The following is an 18,141-nucleotide window of genomic DNA, read 5'->3' on the forward strand; positions in this document are numbered from 1 at the left end:
GTCAAACTGAAAGGAAATTTAAATAACTGTGTTAATTTTGATAGTCTTGTGTTTCTAGATTACTGGTAATGGATATTATCTGTCTTTAATTACAGCAGAAAGTGAGCAAGCTGACATAGCAAGGATGCTATATAAAGACACATGTCATGAGGTACTATCCATGCCTGATAATTAAACTCTTGCTATATTCCAAATTATTTCAGAATTCCACTCTTATATACATTTTAATTTTGCCATTTCCTTTAAATATAATTTTATTTCCATGTTTAACATACATGGGAAATAATGTAAACAGAACATACATGGGAAATAATGCAAACAGAAGGGACAAAAATTCTGGCAGAACTATTCTCAGAGAAATCCTGGGAGTTAGATTTAGTTACTAAGTAACTTCTACAAAGAAACTTTGTTTTCTCTTCTGTACTGATACTAATACCTTAAGAGTATTAGTTACACAATGCATGTAAATGTGTTGTACTGGGCAGACACTCAATAAATGTTACCCTCTTTGAATGAAAGATTCAAATTTGAGTTCCTACTAGACTACACAGGCACAAAACCAGCCAGACAACAAAGTTCACATTTATACAGTAAATGGAATACAGGTGTCCCCCGCTATCTGAAAGTTTGAGTTACACCACTTTGCTTTCATGAAAGACCTACATTAGTACCTGTTTTCGCTAACTGAAAGAAAGCCGAAGAGGATTTTTGCTTTTACAGAAAAAAGGTGAAAATAGCGTCTAGCGCGTTTGTTTTGCAGTGAGCCCTTATTGAGGCAGCGCCTACCCCAAGCAGCGAGAGTGGCGCCGCCAGGCTCCTTCCCCGGGAACTACACTCACCATCAACTGCCATAGCTTTGAGCTGTGAGCATCTGTGCTTTATCTCGGTTTATTTTGGTAGGTTATTTTTTGGGTCTGGGAATAGTCAAAAATTTTTCCCGTATAGATTAGTGGTACTTGCTTCTTCACTTTACACCATTTTGGCCTGCAAAAGGTTTCATAGGAAAGCTCTACTTTCAGATAGCGGCGGTGGGGGGGGGGACCTGTACATATTAGGGAGAGGTTTTTTTGTGTGGTCTTTCTTTTTTGAAGCACTCATCTGTAACCATGTTGTCTTTGCAGAAGTGTCTCAATTTATATAAAAAATTTTATTTCTTGAATTCATTTCAAATTTGACTTTTGTTTTTTTATTCAACAAATATTTATTGAGTGTCAATTATATGCCATGTGGTATGTTAGGAGGAGTAAAATAGTGATCCATGGTACTGGCTTCCTGCTCATGGAGCAGTATTCTGAAGAGGGAGACTCAAAAAAAGAAACAGACAAAATATATATAAGTTGTAAAAAAATGTTATAAAAGAAAACAAGAGCTAAAATGGAGAATGAGGCAAAGTAAGGATTGCTGTTATTGGTAATCAGGAAGACCTCTCTGAGGAAATAGCATTAATCTGAGTGCTAAATGGTGGAAAGGCGGCACCATCTAGGCTAGGAAGGTCAGGCTTGCCAGGCCTCCTAATGAATTTGTCTTCTATTCTAAGTGCAATCTGGGACCACGGGGATGGTTCAAACAGGAAAATGGCAGGCTCTTCCAGTATTATTTATTGAAAACTTAGCAATTTAAGTTTAACGAACAAAATTTAAGACTATGTACATGAAAGAGAATGTTAATTTATATGGATCTATTTTATATAATTTAATGCCCTCGTATATTTTATGTAGGCTAAAATAGTTGCTTTTCTTTTTCAGCTGGATGAACTACAGCTTTGTAAGAATTGCTTCTATTTGTCAAATGCTCGTCCTGACAATTGGTTCTGCTATCCTTGTGTATGTGAAATTTTGTGATTTTTGTTTTTTACCTCTTAAGTATGTGATGTACTGCCCTAAGGAAGTTTATTTCCAATGTGCTTAAAGATTATAATCCTTCCTAAATAGTCTTCTTTGTATCACGGCATATATAGTTTTAATGAGTATAAAAACTGAAACATGGGAAAAACACTTGGATTGTTATCCATTTCTTGCTTTAAAATGAGGATCTGAAGAATAAGAGTAAACACTGGGTCCTTTAATATATAATAAAGTGAACTTTTGCTTTTCCTCTCGTTCTTTCGCAAGAAATGTAAGGCTTTATGTATGTTTATAACTGTGTAATTTCCCATAAAATGGTGTCATTTCAAGGAGGGTGCTGATAAGAAGCCTGTGGGTGTTCTGGGGCAGCCCTCAATGATGTGGGCAGAAGAGGCCACCTGAGACCGTGGTCTGGGAGAGGTGCTGTGCTCCTCAGGCTCTTGAGGGTCTCATTAAAATGTGGATTTCTGATTTGGTAAGCCGGGAGCAGGGCGTAAAGCCCTCCTCTTTCTCACAGGCTCCCAGGCGTTGGATTGCACGGCCGGGGCGATCTGTTGGCACTGTTTTCACACACCTTTGGTTTCAGCGACCACCTCATTCCACAGTGCTACAGGCTACCAAGAGAATATTTTTCCTGTCTCTACTGAGAAATGAATGTCCTTATTGCTAGTCTTATGCAAATGTTTATTTTTTTGTGTTTTTCTTGAGGCAAAATCAGTTCCAGAAAAAAAACAGGTCTATGTGTTTAGGAGTTAGAAAAGAAATATTTTCAAAATAGTAGATTATACTTGACTAAGTAGTTCAATATTAATGATGTACTTGGATTTAATACTTTAAAAGTAGTATGACATGGTAAAACATTTTATTTCCAGATACCTAATCATGAACTGGTTTGGGCTAAAATGAAAGGTTTTGGATTCTGGCCAGCCAAAGTCATGCAGAAAGAGGACAATCAGGTTGACGTCCGCTTCTTCGGTCACCACCACCAAAGGTAATCACGATTGGTGCGCTGCAGTCGCAGCTGAGCTGTTGAGGAGTCGCGCCGCTACCAGTGTCCTGATGGCTTCTCCCTCAGAAACAGGATGAAGTCTCTTTTAAATTGAGGAAACAGATCAGCACATAACTGGACTAGGTAGCTAACAATCTGGGTATATTTCAGGTGTTGTTTACTAACCAGGACAGTTTCAGTAGCTGACACTGTTGAATTCAGAGGCATGTTAATGCGCTGGGACTGACTTCCTAGTGGCAGTGGAGTGGAAGGTTCTCGGAGTGTGTGCATTTCATAGTATTGTGATGACATGACAGTTGTTTCCACCATCTTTTCAAGGCGCTGTTGTTAAAGCCATAGACAAAAACCATCAACTGGAAAGTAGAAGGGTGTGTCAGTCTTGTGATGGAAGCAAATATGTGAATACTGTACATGTGCTTAAGAATTATATGCATCTAGGGGCCAGCCCAGGGGCGTAGCGGTTAAGTGCTTGCGCTCTGCTGCTGGCTGCCCGGGGTCGGATCCCGGGCGTGCACCAGTGCACTGCTTGTCCGGACATGCTGTGGCAGCGTCCCACATGCAGCAACTGGAAGGATGTGCAGCTGTGACATGCAGCTATCTGCTAGGGCTTTGGGGAGAAAAAGGGAAAAAAAAAAGAAGGAGGATTGGCAATAGATGTTGGCTCAGGGCCGGTCTTCCTCAGCAAAAAAAAAAGAGGAGGATTGGCATGGATGTTAGCTCAAGGCTGATCTTCCTCACAAAAAAAAAAAAAATTATATGCATCTAACTCCAATCTAGGCATTGTTTCCAATCTAGATTTTAAAGTTTCTGTTGCTAGGGAGATGTATACAGCAAAGCTTAAAAATTTACATTTTCATAATATAAGAATATATGTATATCCCAAGAAGAGAAACTATTTTTGTTATTATAAAATTATTTGTGCATAGTTAAGTATTTCATATAAAGAATGCTGAACTATACTACTATAAAATTATAGCTACCTCCTTCATTGTGATGTGAAGGCCTTAGCATTTATTGAACACTGAAAATTAGAAAGCCTAAAACATTGACCTAAATGATGTTATCACTAATGCCATCAACTCTAAAAATGTGAACTCAAGTTTTGTGAACTGTGATATGACTTAGAGATTAATGAGTCCAGCTAATCAAGCCACAATAAGAATAAAAATTCACATGTGATTTCTTAGGGTTCATTTAACACAGATATTAAAATAAAGGGAAAAAGTGCCAAAAGTCAGCTATCTGATCTAAAAGTCATACTTTGAAGGACTTAAATTTACAATCCATGAAGTGTCTTCTATCATGCCAGGAGGATAAGGGTCTTGTGCAGCTGTCATTACTTTTAAGAGAAGCTATAGAATGCGGGACTTTATTCCTCTCCATAGTGAATTTTTACTTGGTCTTCATTTAATTTAAATAGAAGTTTAGTTACAAGAAAACTATGAATAGTATAAATTTCCAAAAAAGTAGTTCTGTTCTTTCATAGATAGATGCATACTTAACTGACATTGCTATCATGGCAAGGAACATTAATTAAATAATCATACCATAATTCAGTACAAAATGAATGTTTTAATTGTGTGATTATTAAGTGGTAATTTTTAATCTTCCATGCTCAGTGCATCATATTCAGTTTGTTTCAGTTTCCCATCAGAACAGCAGGGAGGCGGTGCACACTCCACAGTTGGGGGAAGGGCAGTCTCTCTGTAGAACCACCCATCTCTGAGGTGACACCAGGAAGGTCGAGTGGTGAGACTTGTGTCCTGGTGCCATCATTTACTCCAGTCTTGGACAAGTTATTTGGTCTCTCTGAGCCTGTTTCCTCACTTGTAAAATAAGGGCCTCAACAGTACCTATTTCGTAAGAGTTTTTGTACGGTTTAAAGAAATTGTTACATAGGAAGGCCTAAGCATAGTGCCCATTGTGGAGCAAAGACTCAGTAAAGATTAGCATTATAATACGAATGTGCAAACAACAGGGAAAGTTTGATTCAGTTTTTAAAATTTCACTAAATAAAACACAGTTAACTTAGAAAAACCAAGAATTCAGTAATTTTTTTTAAAACCATACTACTAGGTAAGAGCAACTGATAATCAGAATTTTTTGCCTGTATGTTTTTCTTTTTCATCAATTTTCAAACAGCTTTACATTATCTTCGACCGTGAGTGATTTTTATTAATGAGTTAATTTATGTCATTCAGTGTACTATGAAGAAAAAATTTTAAAAGACTATTTGAACTAATCTACTTGAGGCCTTTGAGTTTGTCATCTGAAGAGAGAATTAAAACATAAAATACACTTGCAGAGGGTTTTTTCCTCCACACTTCTTATTTTCTGGAAGATTTTATCTAAAAAATTCTGGACAGGTGGGACTGTAAGGACTTGACTTTAGAAAATAAAAGATCTGCAATTTTACTATCAATCCAGAATCTTTTCCTTTGCTTTTCCCGGCTACAGTGTGTCCAGTAAGATATTTGAAGTGAATGGGGGATGAGGACAGACTTAAAAAATTATACTCTGTCATATTGGAATATTTGATTTATTGAAAAACAAACTTCATAAAACTTATAATCATGACTTTTAATTACTTAAGCAACGTTATACACCAAAAGGAGGTGGCCAGTAAGGGCCACCAGTGGCAAGTTTTCATTTATAAATATATATATATGTATTTTTTTTTACTGTCATAACCATTTTTAAGTGTATAGTTCAGTGGTATTGAACATATTCATGTCGTTATGCAGCGATCACCACCAATAAATATTCTTTTGCCAGTTCATCATCTCTTTACATGTAGGTGGGAGAAAAAAATTTTAAACAAATAAGTGGTTTCCAACTAGTCCCTTCTGTATGCTTAAAACATACTGTTCCTTCCCTGGACCCTGAGCAAATTGTAACACTCTAGGAAGAAAGGCGACTGTGATCCCACTAAATATAAGTGGGGTTTTTGTGGGATTTGCAAGGTTTTACCTGCCAGAGGAAAAAAAAATTTGCTGATAAAGTCTGATCATGTAAACAGAGCTTAATCTTTGTGCTGCATGTAGTTGGAGATTGGGGTGGCACAGGCCAAGAAGAGCTGGCAGAAAATCAGGTGCAGGCAAGAAAGAAGTAGAACGTTTTGAGTTAATTTGCCGTCAGATCACTGAGTCGTTTTATTCTGCATATATTCCGAGCATTCGGGATTGACAGATGTATAGATATAGCCAAATTACACTATACCTCTTTTTATTAGACTCGATCTAAATTGTGGGTGTTTTTTGCCTTTTTCATTTTTATTTTCTTGTAGATCGGATTGCATATCCAGTGAACTGAAATCTGATTATCTATAGTAATGGAGTTGATTACTCTACTACATTAGAAAAGAGAACAGGAATGTATGTATGAATAGATGTGAATCAGTCTTATTATATCCAAGGGATAGAAAGATAATTTAAGTTAAGGGGAAAAAATAGTCTCATAGGTCACAAGTTCGTTCCCAGTAGTCAGCACGGCTTGTAACAGAAGTCTCTCTCAAAAACACACTGCTTTTAAAAAGTGAACTAAAATGCTTGTATTGATTGCCTGGTACATAATAGGCACTCAATAAATATTTCTTGACTGCAAGAGTAAATACAATATTAATTTAAAGATCTAATGGCAAGGAACTCTTCCACAAGCAAAATTTCATTTGCACTTTTTGCATTAGTGTTTAGTTTTTCAAAGTGTACGTTATGAATCACCTTGACTACATGCTGCATTGCATTATCGTCTCTCAGTCCCTTCTGACAAAAATGTAAGACCCTTAAAGGCCGAGGCAGTGTACGTAGAAGTGCTGTCCTCATAGTCAGGCACCGTGAGTGCCCTCACTGGGCTCCCACTGTTGTTAACAGCGTACCTTAACCCCGTCTGGGCAGCGTCTCCTCCACTGTCAAATGAGGCAGTAACACTTGAGGCCCCATTCACTGTCGTAGCTTTGTGGTGCCTTCCACTGGCACACAGTGAGCATCTCTTGAGTTAATACAACACACTGGATGGATGCTAATTAAAGTCCCGTCAAGTGATTAGTGCCCAGGAAAATTGTATTGAATTTTTAGCATTCTTCCCAATAGAACCAAATAGTTTTCCATTCTCTAGTTTTAGGTCAATATTACACATAATTCAGAGACACTTAAAGCTGCATTCATGGCTGAGCACTTTGTTGCTAAATGGTATAAACACTTCTTTATTTGTCAGTCATGGTTCATCTAATGACTAGGGACGTGATATAAATATCACTTACTAGGTAAGAGTTTTTAGATGCCCTCTTTTTATATATATGCATCTCATAAAAATTTCTGGGCATTTTCAAATGATTCTGTAGTTCTAATATGCAAATAGCTAGATTTTGAGTAACTTATAGTATGCAAAACAACAAGGGGTAACATTCTGAAAAGGACTTATGAAGAATATAGATATGGGCCAGCCCAGTGGCATAGTGGTTAAGTTCACACACTCTGCTTCAGCGGCCCAGGGTTCACGGGATCAGATCCTAGGCGTGGATCTACACACCGCTCATCAAGCCATGCTGTGGTGGCATCCCACATATAAAAAGAAAATAGAGGAAGGTTGGCACAGGTGTTAGCTCAGGGCCAATCTTTTTCACAAAAAAAAAAAAAATGTAGATATGAACTATTTCAAGCTAAGCTGGTTAAAGAAAATCGTGAATAATTCTGAGGTGTTTGTGAATCCCTCCAATTCTGAGAACTTGGCTTTGATGACTGTGAAAAACAAAAGTCACCTCACCTGTTTTCTACTTGGTAAGAGATTTTATTCAAGCTGTAACTAACAGCCTCAGTAAATGGAATTGCTGCAAATCGTACTTTACCGTGGACAGAGTCCACTACCGTTTTGGAAGTTTCTGACTATGCCTTCAAATGTTGCTCGTAGGGCCTGGATTCCTTCTGAAAACATACAGGATATCACAGTCAATGTTCATCGGCTGCACGTTAAGCGCAGCATGGGGTGGAAAAAGGCTTGTGATGAGCTGGAACTGCATCAGCGTTTCCTTCGTGAAGGACGGTTTTGGAAGTCCAAGAATGAGGACCGAGGGGAGGAGGAGGCAGAGTCCAGTATCTCCTCCACCAGTAATGAGCAGGTGCGTGGTGTCCCAGAGAGAAGCTGCCCGTTGATGGTGTTCTAACTGTGAACATCATCAGTTCACACTCACTGTAATGAGATTCTGACGTTTCTCCTTCCTTTCATATAAACATTTGTAAAGTGCTCTGCAAAAGAAACCAGTTCAAATAACAAACAGATAAGCCACCAACAACCCTGATCCTGACCCTGCCATTGCGAGAGAGTAAGTGCCCTGCTCCCTTCCGAAGGCACATTAGCTCTTTCAAGCATCCGCGCCAGAGCAGTAATTCAGTAAGTGCTAACCGCGTGGTTTTGGATGAGCTAATGCAAAAGGCAGCGAGTTACTCACTTTTGGCCTGTGGGTCCATGGCTAGTATTTTCAGCAGAGAAGTGTTTCATGGTGTCTGGAATAATATGCTGTTACTTTTATGATGCCCACAGCTAAAGGTGACTCAAGAACCAAGAGCAAAGAAAGGACGACGTAATCAGAGTGTGGAACCCAAAAAAGAAGTAAGTTGCCCGCCTTGCAGTGTCCAGGTGGCGTTGAAACGGGAAATGTTTTCAGTTATGGTCAAGACAAATGCTCCTGAACGTGAAATGCCTTGCCATCAATCAGATAATATCAACCAGGTTTGAACCCAGTCTCCTTCCTGTCGTTATGTGCCGTCACTAGAATAACACACGTGTGCTGAGGGTCTCCATGTCGATTTAGGATCCACTGGCCAAGTCTGGCTAAGTGGGGGGCACCTTGCTGCATTTCCTGGAACTCTGATATGTTCTCATAGCATTAAAAACAAAGTGTTTATCCAATGAATCAGGCCAACATTTAAAAACTGGAGGAAACTATGGTTAAGCTCAGCCTTTCTAAATTATGTAATCTGGGCATGTTTTAAAACCAAGTGTAAATCTGGGCATAGTGCAAACACATATTCAGTGAGAAATGGTTTAGGATATTAGGAAATTTATTAATCTAGTCCAAAGAAGTGACCATAAATTGATAATGATTTTATATTTTATATGATAAATTTTTGTTTAGTCTATTTTAAAAGCAAAAACCATAGTATTATGTAATGAAATTGAATGAAGTTCCTGTTTAGAATTATTGTAGCTATTAATCGCATGGATTTTTTCATTTTTTTGTTTATTTTTAATTGTGGTAAAATACACATAACAATTTACCATCTTAACTACATAGTTTTTGATAGCACCTTATTACGTGGCTAGTTATGTATAGCACTGTGTTTTATCCTGCTGGAGCTTGTTCTTGAACTGGTGAGTTACATGGCCTTGTTTTACATCTAAGTTCTTTCCTTATCTTACAGGAACCAGAGCCTGAAACTGAAGCAGTGAGTTCCAGCCAGGAAATCCCCACCATGCCTCAGCCAATCGAAAAAGTTTCAGTGTCAACTCAGACCAAGAAGTTAAGTGCCTCTTCACCAAGGATGCTGCATAGGAGCACCCAGACTACCAGTGATGCAGTGTGTCAGAGCTTGTGCCACGACAAGTACACCAAAATTTTCAATGACTTTAAAGATCGAATGAAGTCTGATCACAAGCGAGAAACTGAAAGAGTTGTTCGAGAAGCTCTAGAAAAGGTAGAGCAGCCCCTGAGTGGGTATTGCCTTCTGACACCCCAGCCTGATGCGTGATTAGTTTTCCTGAGTGATTTAGCATCTTTCACTTATGCATCAACCAGGTCACTGCCTTTTAAAACTAGGAATATGATAAATCATCTTTTGTAATAGTTCAGGTAATAATAGTACTTTTCTCACCTGAATCTTTTTTTTGTTTTTGTTTTTGTTGTTTTTTTTAGTAAGGAAGATTAGCCCTCAGCTAACATCCATTGCCAATCCTCTTCTTTTTGCAGAGGAAGATTGGCCCTGGGCTAACATCTGTGCCCATCTTCCTCTACTTTTTATGTGAGGTGCTGCCACAGCGTGGCTTGATTAGTGGTGCATAGGTCCGCGCACGGGATCCAAACCCACAAACCCTGGGCCACTGGAGCAGAGCACACGAACTTAACCACTACACCACCTGGCCAGCCCCCTTCTCACCTGAATCTTTTATAGCTCTTAATGAAATAAAGGAAAGAGGCACATCATTTAAGTAGAAACTGTGTATGAAGGTTTTAAGTGTAGCTGTCTGTATAAATTGTGAGCTGACATACTATGAGTTAACTTTTTTTCATTTCAGCTGCGTTCTGAAATGGAAGAAGAAAAAAGACAAGCTGTAAATAAAGCTGTAGCCAATATGCAGGGTGAGATGGACAGAAAATGTAAACAAGTAAAGGAGAAGTGCAAAGAAGAATTTGTGGAAGAAATCAAGAAGCTAGCAACACAGCACAAACAACTAATTTCTCAGACCAAGAAGAAGCAGTGGGTAAATATCAAAATTTTCTTAGAATCCAGTCTCTGAAAATGTGCTACAGGTATGATGAAGGTCAATTCAGAAAGATATGTGTAGCATATGCAAAAATTATCCCTGAAATAAATGTGAAATTGTCAGCTTTAATTAAATTTTAAAAATTTTATTGAAAGTCCTATAATCTCAACTCCAGATCCCACATTACTCAGTGTACTGCTCAGAGTATTTTGTTAAATTGAAGTTATGATACTTTAGTACGTAACGTATTTAGTACAGCTAACTGATATAGCTTCTCCATCTATGCCAGTATTTTATTTGGATAAATTGGCTGGCCCTGACTTTTGCTTGGTAACTCCTGATAGGTAATATCTAAGTTGTGAAATTGTAAATATAAATATCACAATAGCAAATTAAGGATTTTCAGATTTTACTTCACTTAACATCTACACATTAGATTCTATTTAAGAAATGGATTACTCGTACATTATAACAGTCACATCTCACTGGTCTCTAACTCCACTTGGAATCTGGCGAATAGTTCACTTTTCGTTGTGTCCTGTTTGTGACTCTTGTCTTCCACCACCAAGGTTCTCAGTTAATTGGCAGGGAAGAAGTTTTGCTCACAAAAGCTCATAACTTGGTTTTAATTTTAATGAATTACTGTATGAAGTTTTGTGATTCTTCATTTGATCCAGACTACATTCTTTTTTTTTTTTTTTAATTTTTATTTATTTATTTTTCCCCCAAAGCCCCAGATAGTTGTATGTCATAGTTGCACATCCTTTTAGTTGCTGTATGTGGGACGTGGTCTCAGCATGGCCAGAGAAGCAGTGCATTGGTGCACGCCCGGGATCCGAACCCCGGGCCACCAGCAGCGGAGCGCGTGCACTTAACCGCTAAGCCACGGGGCCGGCCCCAGACTACATTCTAAAGACAGTCCTTAAATACATGTAAAGTAAATGTTTCATGAGGGAAGTAAACATTATAAAAATTGTGATAAAGAAAGCTTTGGCAAGAAGGAAAAGGGAAACTTAGCATATAATTTAGAAGAATCTATGAAGATAACTTGGTAGGAAAAACAAATGAATAATGAAATAAATATCACTAGATGGGCATTAAGGTATGCTGAAGATAATAACAAGCACAACGCCCTAACACCACATCTGTAATTCTACCTTCACGCAGAGACAAGAAGAATCTAGAAAGTGGGCACTAGACTTTCTAGAAGAAACCCCGTAAGTTTACTAAAGAATCAAGGAAATGAAAGAGGAGGCTATAGTAAAGAATTATAATACTGCTCTTTATAGCACTTAACCATTTGTGAAATCGCTGAAGTTGGTACCATCATACCTATTTGTTTATTTGATTCTGCATATGAGTGACACCAGGCAGTGTTTGTCGTTCTCTGTCTGACTTATCTCACTTAGCAAACGCCCTCAAGGTCCATCCATGTTGTCACAAATGGCAGGATATCCTTCCTTCTTGTGGCTGAATAATATTCCATTGTGTGTATATATATATATAGATGATCCTTTGTACGTAACAATTCATTTTTGTCTTGCTGCTTTCTTGATTCTTTTTTTTTTTTTTTAATTTGTGAGGAAGGTCAACTCTGAGCTAACATCCATGCCAATCCTCCTCTTTTTGCTGAGGAAGACTGGCCCTGGGCTAACATCCGTGCCCATTTTCCTCTACTTTATATGGGACGCCACCACAGCATGACCTGACAAGCAGTGTGTTGGTGCGCACCCGAGATGTGAACCCGGGCTGCCAGCAGCGGAGCGTGCACACTTAACCGCTACACCACGGGGCCGGCCCCCCCGATTCTCTTTTAACTTTGGTTTTCAAAAGTTTGGTTATAATGTGTCTTGATGTGGGTCTCTTGGAGTTCATCTGATTTGGTATTCGTTGAGCATCTTGGATATTTTTTTTTTTTAATGAGGAGATCAGCCCTGAGCTAACATCTGCCAGTCCTCCTCTTTTTTTGCTGAGGAAGACTGGCGCTGGGCTAACATACATGCCCATCTTCCTCTACTTTATATGGGGCGCCGCCACAGCATGGCCTGACAAGTGGTGTGTTGGTGCGTGCCTGGGATCCAAACCGGCGAACCCAGGGCCACTGCAGCGGAGCGCGCGCACTTAACCGCTTGCGCCACCGGGCCGACCCCTATCTTGGATATTTATATTCGTTATCTTTCATCAGATTGTGAAGCTTTCAGCCATCATTTCTTCACGTCTTCTCTCTGCCCTTCTCTCCCTCTCTTCTCCTGGGACTCCCACAGTGCATATCTTAGTCCACTGGATGGTATCCCGTGTCCTGCAGGGCCCTTAGGCTCTGCTTTTCTTGAATCTTTTCCCTTCCTCAGACTTGTCAGTTTCCGTTGTCCTGTCTTCTGCCTGCAGAGATCTGCCTTGGAATCCCCTTAGTGGATTTTTCATTCCACTTAATGGGCTTTTCCCCTCCAGATTTTCTTTTTTGTTTCTTTTTATTGATATTTCCATTTTGTTCACATATTGTTTCCTTGACTTTCTCCACCTCTTCCTTTGAGCATCTTTAATAGTTGTTTTAAAGTCTTTGTCTAATGTATCTACATTAGGGCCTTTTCAGGGACAGTTTCTGTTGATTTATTTTTTTCCTTGCAATGGTCATACATTTCTGTTTCTTGATATGCCTTGTGATTTTTTTGAACACTGGACATTTGAATCTAATAATGGGATACCTCTGGAACTCATTTTCTCCCCCTTTACAGGGTTTGCTAGGTATTTTTTTTTTTTTTTTTGATTGTTGTAGGCTGTCTCTGCGCCAAGGATCAGCCTGAGATGTAAACAGATGTCTTCCTACATCTTTTCTGAGCCTTTCCTGGGGCATGCACATTAACTTCCTAATTTTCCTCTATATACACTTGGTTTTGAATGTGCTAGTCTTTAATGTCTGGCTCCTGAAATACGGAATTAAAGGGCCTTCAGCAGACTCCCGAGTTCCACAATAGTTACGGCAGACAGATTCTACCCGTGCATTGTGTCCAGGTGAGGGTCAGCGCTTCCCTCTCTGCCCTCTTCCCAGAATCTTCTCAAAACTTATTAAAGAAAATAGAAATTATTTATGTTTGTGTGCTGGTGGGAATGACCGAGTAGAGATGGAAAAGGTTGATGTTGTGCCAGGTAAGCTCGAATTTGCTGACTGACTAGTCCACTGTTTCCTGCTGTGCTGCTCGGTGCATAAACTAACATCACCAAGAACATCAGAATGTGTTTTAAGGTTGAGCCAAAAGGATCTTTAAGAGCACGACTTCAGAAGTCTTCTGTTTTCACCAGTTTCCTATGCGTTGAACCCCGAGTGTAATGCTGGTCCCGGTCTCTCGCCTGCAGTGCTACAACTGCGAGGAGGAGGCCATGTACCACTGCTGCTGGAACACGTCGTACTGCTCCATCAAGTGTCAGCAGGAGCACTGGCACGCCGAGCACAAGCGCACCTGCCGCCGGAAGAGATGAAGGCAGCCTCCTGGAGTCGCCGACGGTCCCTCTCCTCAGACACAGCGGTTTTTGTTTCCAAGAAGCCAAAATTGTTTAGAATTTGCTTCCCATTTTGCACCAGCCTTTAAACACTTTTCGTGAAGAAATTTTGCACAGTAGTTTAAATCTTTTGTTAATGCTCCTCCGGAGTTTTTCAGGGGGTAAAAGTAACATCAGTGGAGGGTATTATTTTAAATAAATTTTAAGTGAGAATTTGTTGCATTTTCAGCAAATTTTAAAACATTTTTAGGTTTTACAGAGATTTTAACCTTTAAACAACAGATCTTTAAAAACCAACAGGTGAATACAAGTAAGTTTAACAAAGAAACATTTAAAGTAGATCTGAATGTAAGAACTACAGGACTGTTTCAGAAATAAAACGTACTACCTTGATGTGAGATTTATTTCTTACCCTTGTTGAGCTGGTTTTGTTCAGCTTACTTTACTGTTTGGAGGCATTGTCTGTCGGTTATGCCGGTGGGCGTGTGACTGAATTTAGGGGACAGGGTTGACACAGCAGGTGCTAGTCCTGCATATTTTTTCGTAAATATTTCCCAATTGTGTTTTTCATTATTTCTTTTCAATATATAACTTTTATAACAAATTATTAGCTTTGATCTTGTAGTTTAAAATTGCAGGGAACTGGGGTAATCTTTTACTGAGCTGGATCTTAGAGAAAATGAATATTTAAATTTTAAAGTTTGCACATTTCATCTTTGTCCTACCGTGAGTGGTTGTATCAAGATAAACAAACAATATAAAATAAAAAGCCAAAAACTACCTTTCTCCATACATGAAATGATAGATGAGGCATACAAATTTCTTTAATGCTTCCCTTCCCTCCCCAGATACCATCTGATTGCCTATTATCTGGTGTCACCTCATATGTTGTAAGTTAATACTGAAAGGAGAGAAAGCACTTAAGTTTCACAGAAGCCGTTATGTTTGTAGTAATGGGTCATTGCCTACTAATGAACTCCATCACTGTACACAGATTGAAGAATAATGCATGTTAATTTTCTTGTATTAAAGATGCCGTGATTTGTAAAAAGTCTGTATTTTGCGGAATGTCTGGATTAAGAAGCATTACCAATAGGAATGGATCGATAGTTGAATAATGATTTTTTATACATAGATATATAAAATATAGCCAGGAAAACTTAAATTACTTTTTTTTTAAAAAAAAAATCTCACAATTTATGTTTTTTCAAAGGCTGATCTTAGACCAAGTCAAATTGCCATTTATCATTTAGTTATTTTTTAAGGTTAGAGAAATAATTTGTAAATATTTATTTAGACCTTTGATATTTATTAAAGCAATTACACACAATGGAAGTGAAAGAAATCAGGAGAAAAACCTTTTAAAAAGTTTTCTCCAGGTTTGTCAGGGTCACTCTAAAGATAAAAATGTAACTCAGTCTTCTGTGAAATAATCGTCCATCCAGTCCTGATGCTGTTGCAGATGGTGGTGACACACGTTAGCCGACAGGCCACTGCCCGATGGTGCCCGGGGGCCCCACTTCAACCCGGCCCTGAATCGGGCAGTGACTTGGCATCTCCTTCCCTCCTGTTGCTGTGTGGTTAGTCCGTGTTGCCACGGTGCTGTGGTCTGATGGAGACGTCGTAACCAAGAACACTTACCTTCTCTGATTGTTTTTCAAGTTTTAAAACTTCGATCCACCCCTATGAGAGCAAGTTATTGTGGAAATATTTTTGGTGTAAAATCATTCCAGAATATGTACTATTTAACTGATAGCTGCATGAAAGTAAGATTCGTGTTACTTTGGCTTTTTTGTCTCCGTTGACACGGTTGCACATTTCCAATCTACTACAGCGTGAAAACTGTGTGTAAAAAAAAAAAAAAAAACAAAATTAAAAAAAGAGATTGTGGCCTGGTTTTGTAAAAGTTTTAGGTAAAATTACAATTGATTGTTTTAGGAATCATTATAAAAATTTTTCTGCAAATCATAAAGCTATATCAAGGTGTTGAGCTTAGCCACTATGCACATTGTAATTATTCATTGTGGCTGTCCAGTTCTATGATGCATTCTGGCATTTTGTAAGCTGCTCTGACTAGCAATATATAGATTCATTTAATGTGTTAACATTGGTTAATAAATGTATTTAAAAAGACCAACTTTAATAAATTGTTGATTTAGTCCATTCCCCTACCAAACCAAACACGACTGTATCACATGATGATCATATACTATGGGTTATCCACTGGTGACTGTTTATATAAAATCAGTGTGTTAAAAATAATTCATTCACTTAAACGTTTATTTAAGTTGAATTTACTTTTACCAGCTCTCAGAAAGACTCAAAATACTCTCACCAGTTCTCAAAAAATTCAGGTTTGACTATAAAGCCCATTTCCTTAACCCTTATGCTAGGCTGAACATACAAATAGAAAATTATTCAATAAACATTTGAACTTAGTCAATATCATCAATTTCAATACATCTAGAATCAAACCCATCATCTCTCCCTGCGTCACTCCATGTTTCCACCCAGTTCACATGATGCCAATCTCAGTTCAGGCAAGCATCACCCTCCTCACCAGACCATAAAGCAGTAAGTGGCTCAGCCCTCTGCCTTCAGTGGGTCTCAAACTTTTCACCTCAGGGTCACAGGAGAGCTTGTTAAAACATTGCTGGGCCCCACCTCCAGCATTTGCATTGCTAACAAGTTCCCAAGTGTTGCTGATGGGGCCAGCCTTTCATAACCATTGTCTTACTCATGAAAATAAAAAATCCACATACACATAGATGCACAAAATACAGTGCATAAAATTTGAGTATTTTACAGATTCCTAGGGCCCATCTGTAGACTCCCCACCCCCAGAAGGATTTAGGTCCCAAAGGTTAAGAATCCCTGCACCAGTGGGATTAGAGAAGCAAAAATATGATGGGTAAGGAGGCAGATGGAGTCCAGTTACTGTGATCAGAGCCTGTTAAACTTGTGTGTGCACAGACCACCTGGGATCTAGTTAGAATGCAGAATCTGACTTAGCAGGTCTGGGGTGGGTGGAGCTGGTGATTCTGCCATTTCTCATAAGCTTCCGAGTGATATTGGCTCTGCTGGCCAGGAATCACACCTGAGTGGCAAGGTGTTAAAGGGTATGTAAATTTACAAAAGGTGACCGGTACTGTGCTAAATTATAAGTTGCATAAAACAGTGCTGTCAAATGGAAATATATAATGGGCATATATGTAATTTTAAATTTTCTAATAACTATATTAAAATGTAAAAAGCAAGAAGTGAAATTAATTTAAATATATCTTAAAATATCCAAAATATCATTACAATATTTAATATAACAATTACTATTTTACATTCTTGGTTTGCACTAAGACTTCAAAATTCAGTCTGTGTTTTATGCTTTCAGCACATCTCCATTCGGCCTAGGCACATTTCATTCACATATGGCTAATGACTACTCATATTGGACAGAGCAACCTAAAGACAAGAGCTTTGTCTTGCCAGTGTGTGCCCCTATCGGCACCCTACCAGTAGTCAATATTCATTCAGCAAATGTGTATCAGAGGGAGTACGTGATACCTAGGAGCTGACAAGAAAAGTTAGTTATTGCCGGATTTTGAGCTCTCTGAGGGTAGGCTCTTGGTCTGTTTCACAATCTGAGATTTGAGAGTTTAGAAGTCATCTAGTCAGCAAGTTCTAAACTGACGTTTCAATTAGGTAGCCCTGGGAAGAGATCCTAAGGATCCCTATGGCTCTACAGGGCAGTTTGAAAACCTTTGTGTAGTCCAACTTCTTATTAACCTCATACTGGAGAGAAAGCTGACACCCAGAGCTGCTCACGGTTAAGAACCACATTCCTAACATCTCCTCTTCTACAGCCCATTGAACACCAGGGGGTTTAACAAAGTCTTGCAATGGTATGAAATAGTCCCTACCCTCCAGGAAGAGGGCAGAGTATAAGTGAAGTTATAGAATGCTAAGGAAATTCAGAACACTGTGTAAACATCATTGATTTATTCATTCATTTAACAAATATTCGAGCTCCTACAGCATCTGTGTCAGATGTTGAGTATATAATAATGAGCAGAACAGACATATTTCCTGTCCCCATAAAGCTTACATTCTAGCGGGCATCAAGCAAATAACTACAATATTTTACTTATAAATCAGAGTTAGGTACAATGAAGAAAAATACAGGACTACAGGGTACAGAGAAAGGATAAAACTTAGGAGGGGAAAGAATTAGAGAATTCTTAAAAAATTTATATAGAAGCTGAATCTTGAAAGGCGAGCAGGAGTTAGAGAAGAAAGACACTCCAGAGGACCCAATATTGA

General features: G+C 38.7%; 1 protein-coding gene across 15 annotated transcripts in view; it reads left to right on the forward strand.

The window, feature by feature from the left end:
• Positions 1-15,986, forward strand: part of ZMYND11 (zinc finger MYND-type containing 11) — a 118,711-nt gene extending 102,725 nt beyond the window's left edge. For 12 of the 15 annotated variants that reach the window (XM_058532310.1, XM_058532316.1, XM_058532322.1 and 9 more), the window contains 8 exons: positions 96-151; positions 1,746-1,823; positions 2,717-2,835; positions 7,759-7,966; positions 8,389-8,457; positions 9,270-9,542; positions 10,141-10,326; positions 13,681-15,986. In XM_058532310.1, coding sequence (XP_058388293.1) covers positions 96-151; positions 1,746-1,823; positions 2,717-2,835; positions 7,759-7,966; positions 8,389-8,457; positions 9,270-9,542; positions 10,141-10,326; positions 13,681-13,803 — 1,112 coding nt within the window. In that variant the 3' untranslated portion in view covers positions 13,804-15,986. The remainder of the gene's footprint in view (positions 1-95; positions 152-1,745; positions 1,824-2,716; positions 2,836-7,758; positions 7,967-8,388; positions 8,458-9,269; positions 9,543-10,140; positions 10,327-13,680) is intronic. The other 3 variants (XM_058532315.1, XM_058532317.1, XM_058532323.1) reach the window with 1 other exon arrangement.
• The last annotated feature ends 2,155 nt before the right edge of the window (positions 15,987-18,141 follow it).

This window comes from Diceros bicornis, chromosome 36 (assembly GCF_020826845.1).
Source record: "Diceros bicornis minor isolate mBicDic1 chromosome 36, mDicBic1.mat.cur, whole genome shotgun sequence".
NCBI lineage: Eukaryota > Metazoa > Chordata > Mammalia > Perissodactyla > Rhinocerotidae > Diceros > Diceros bicornis.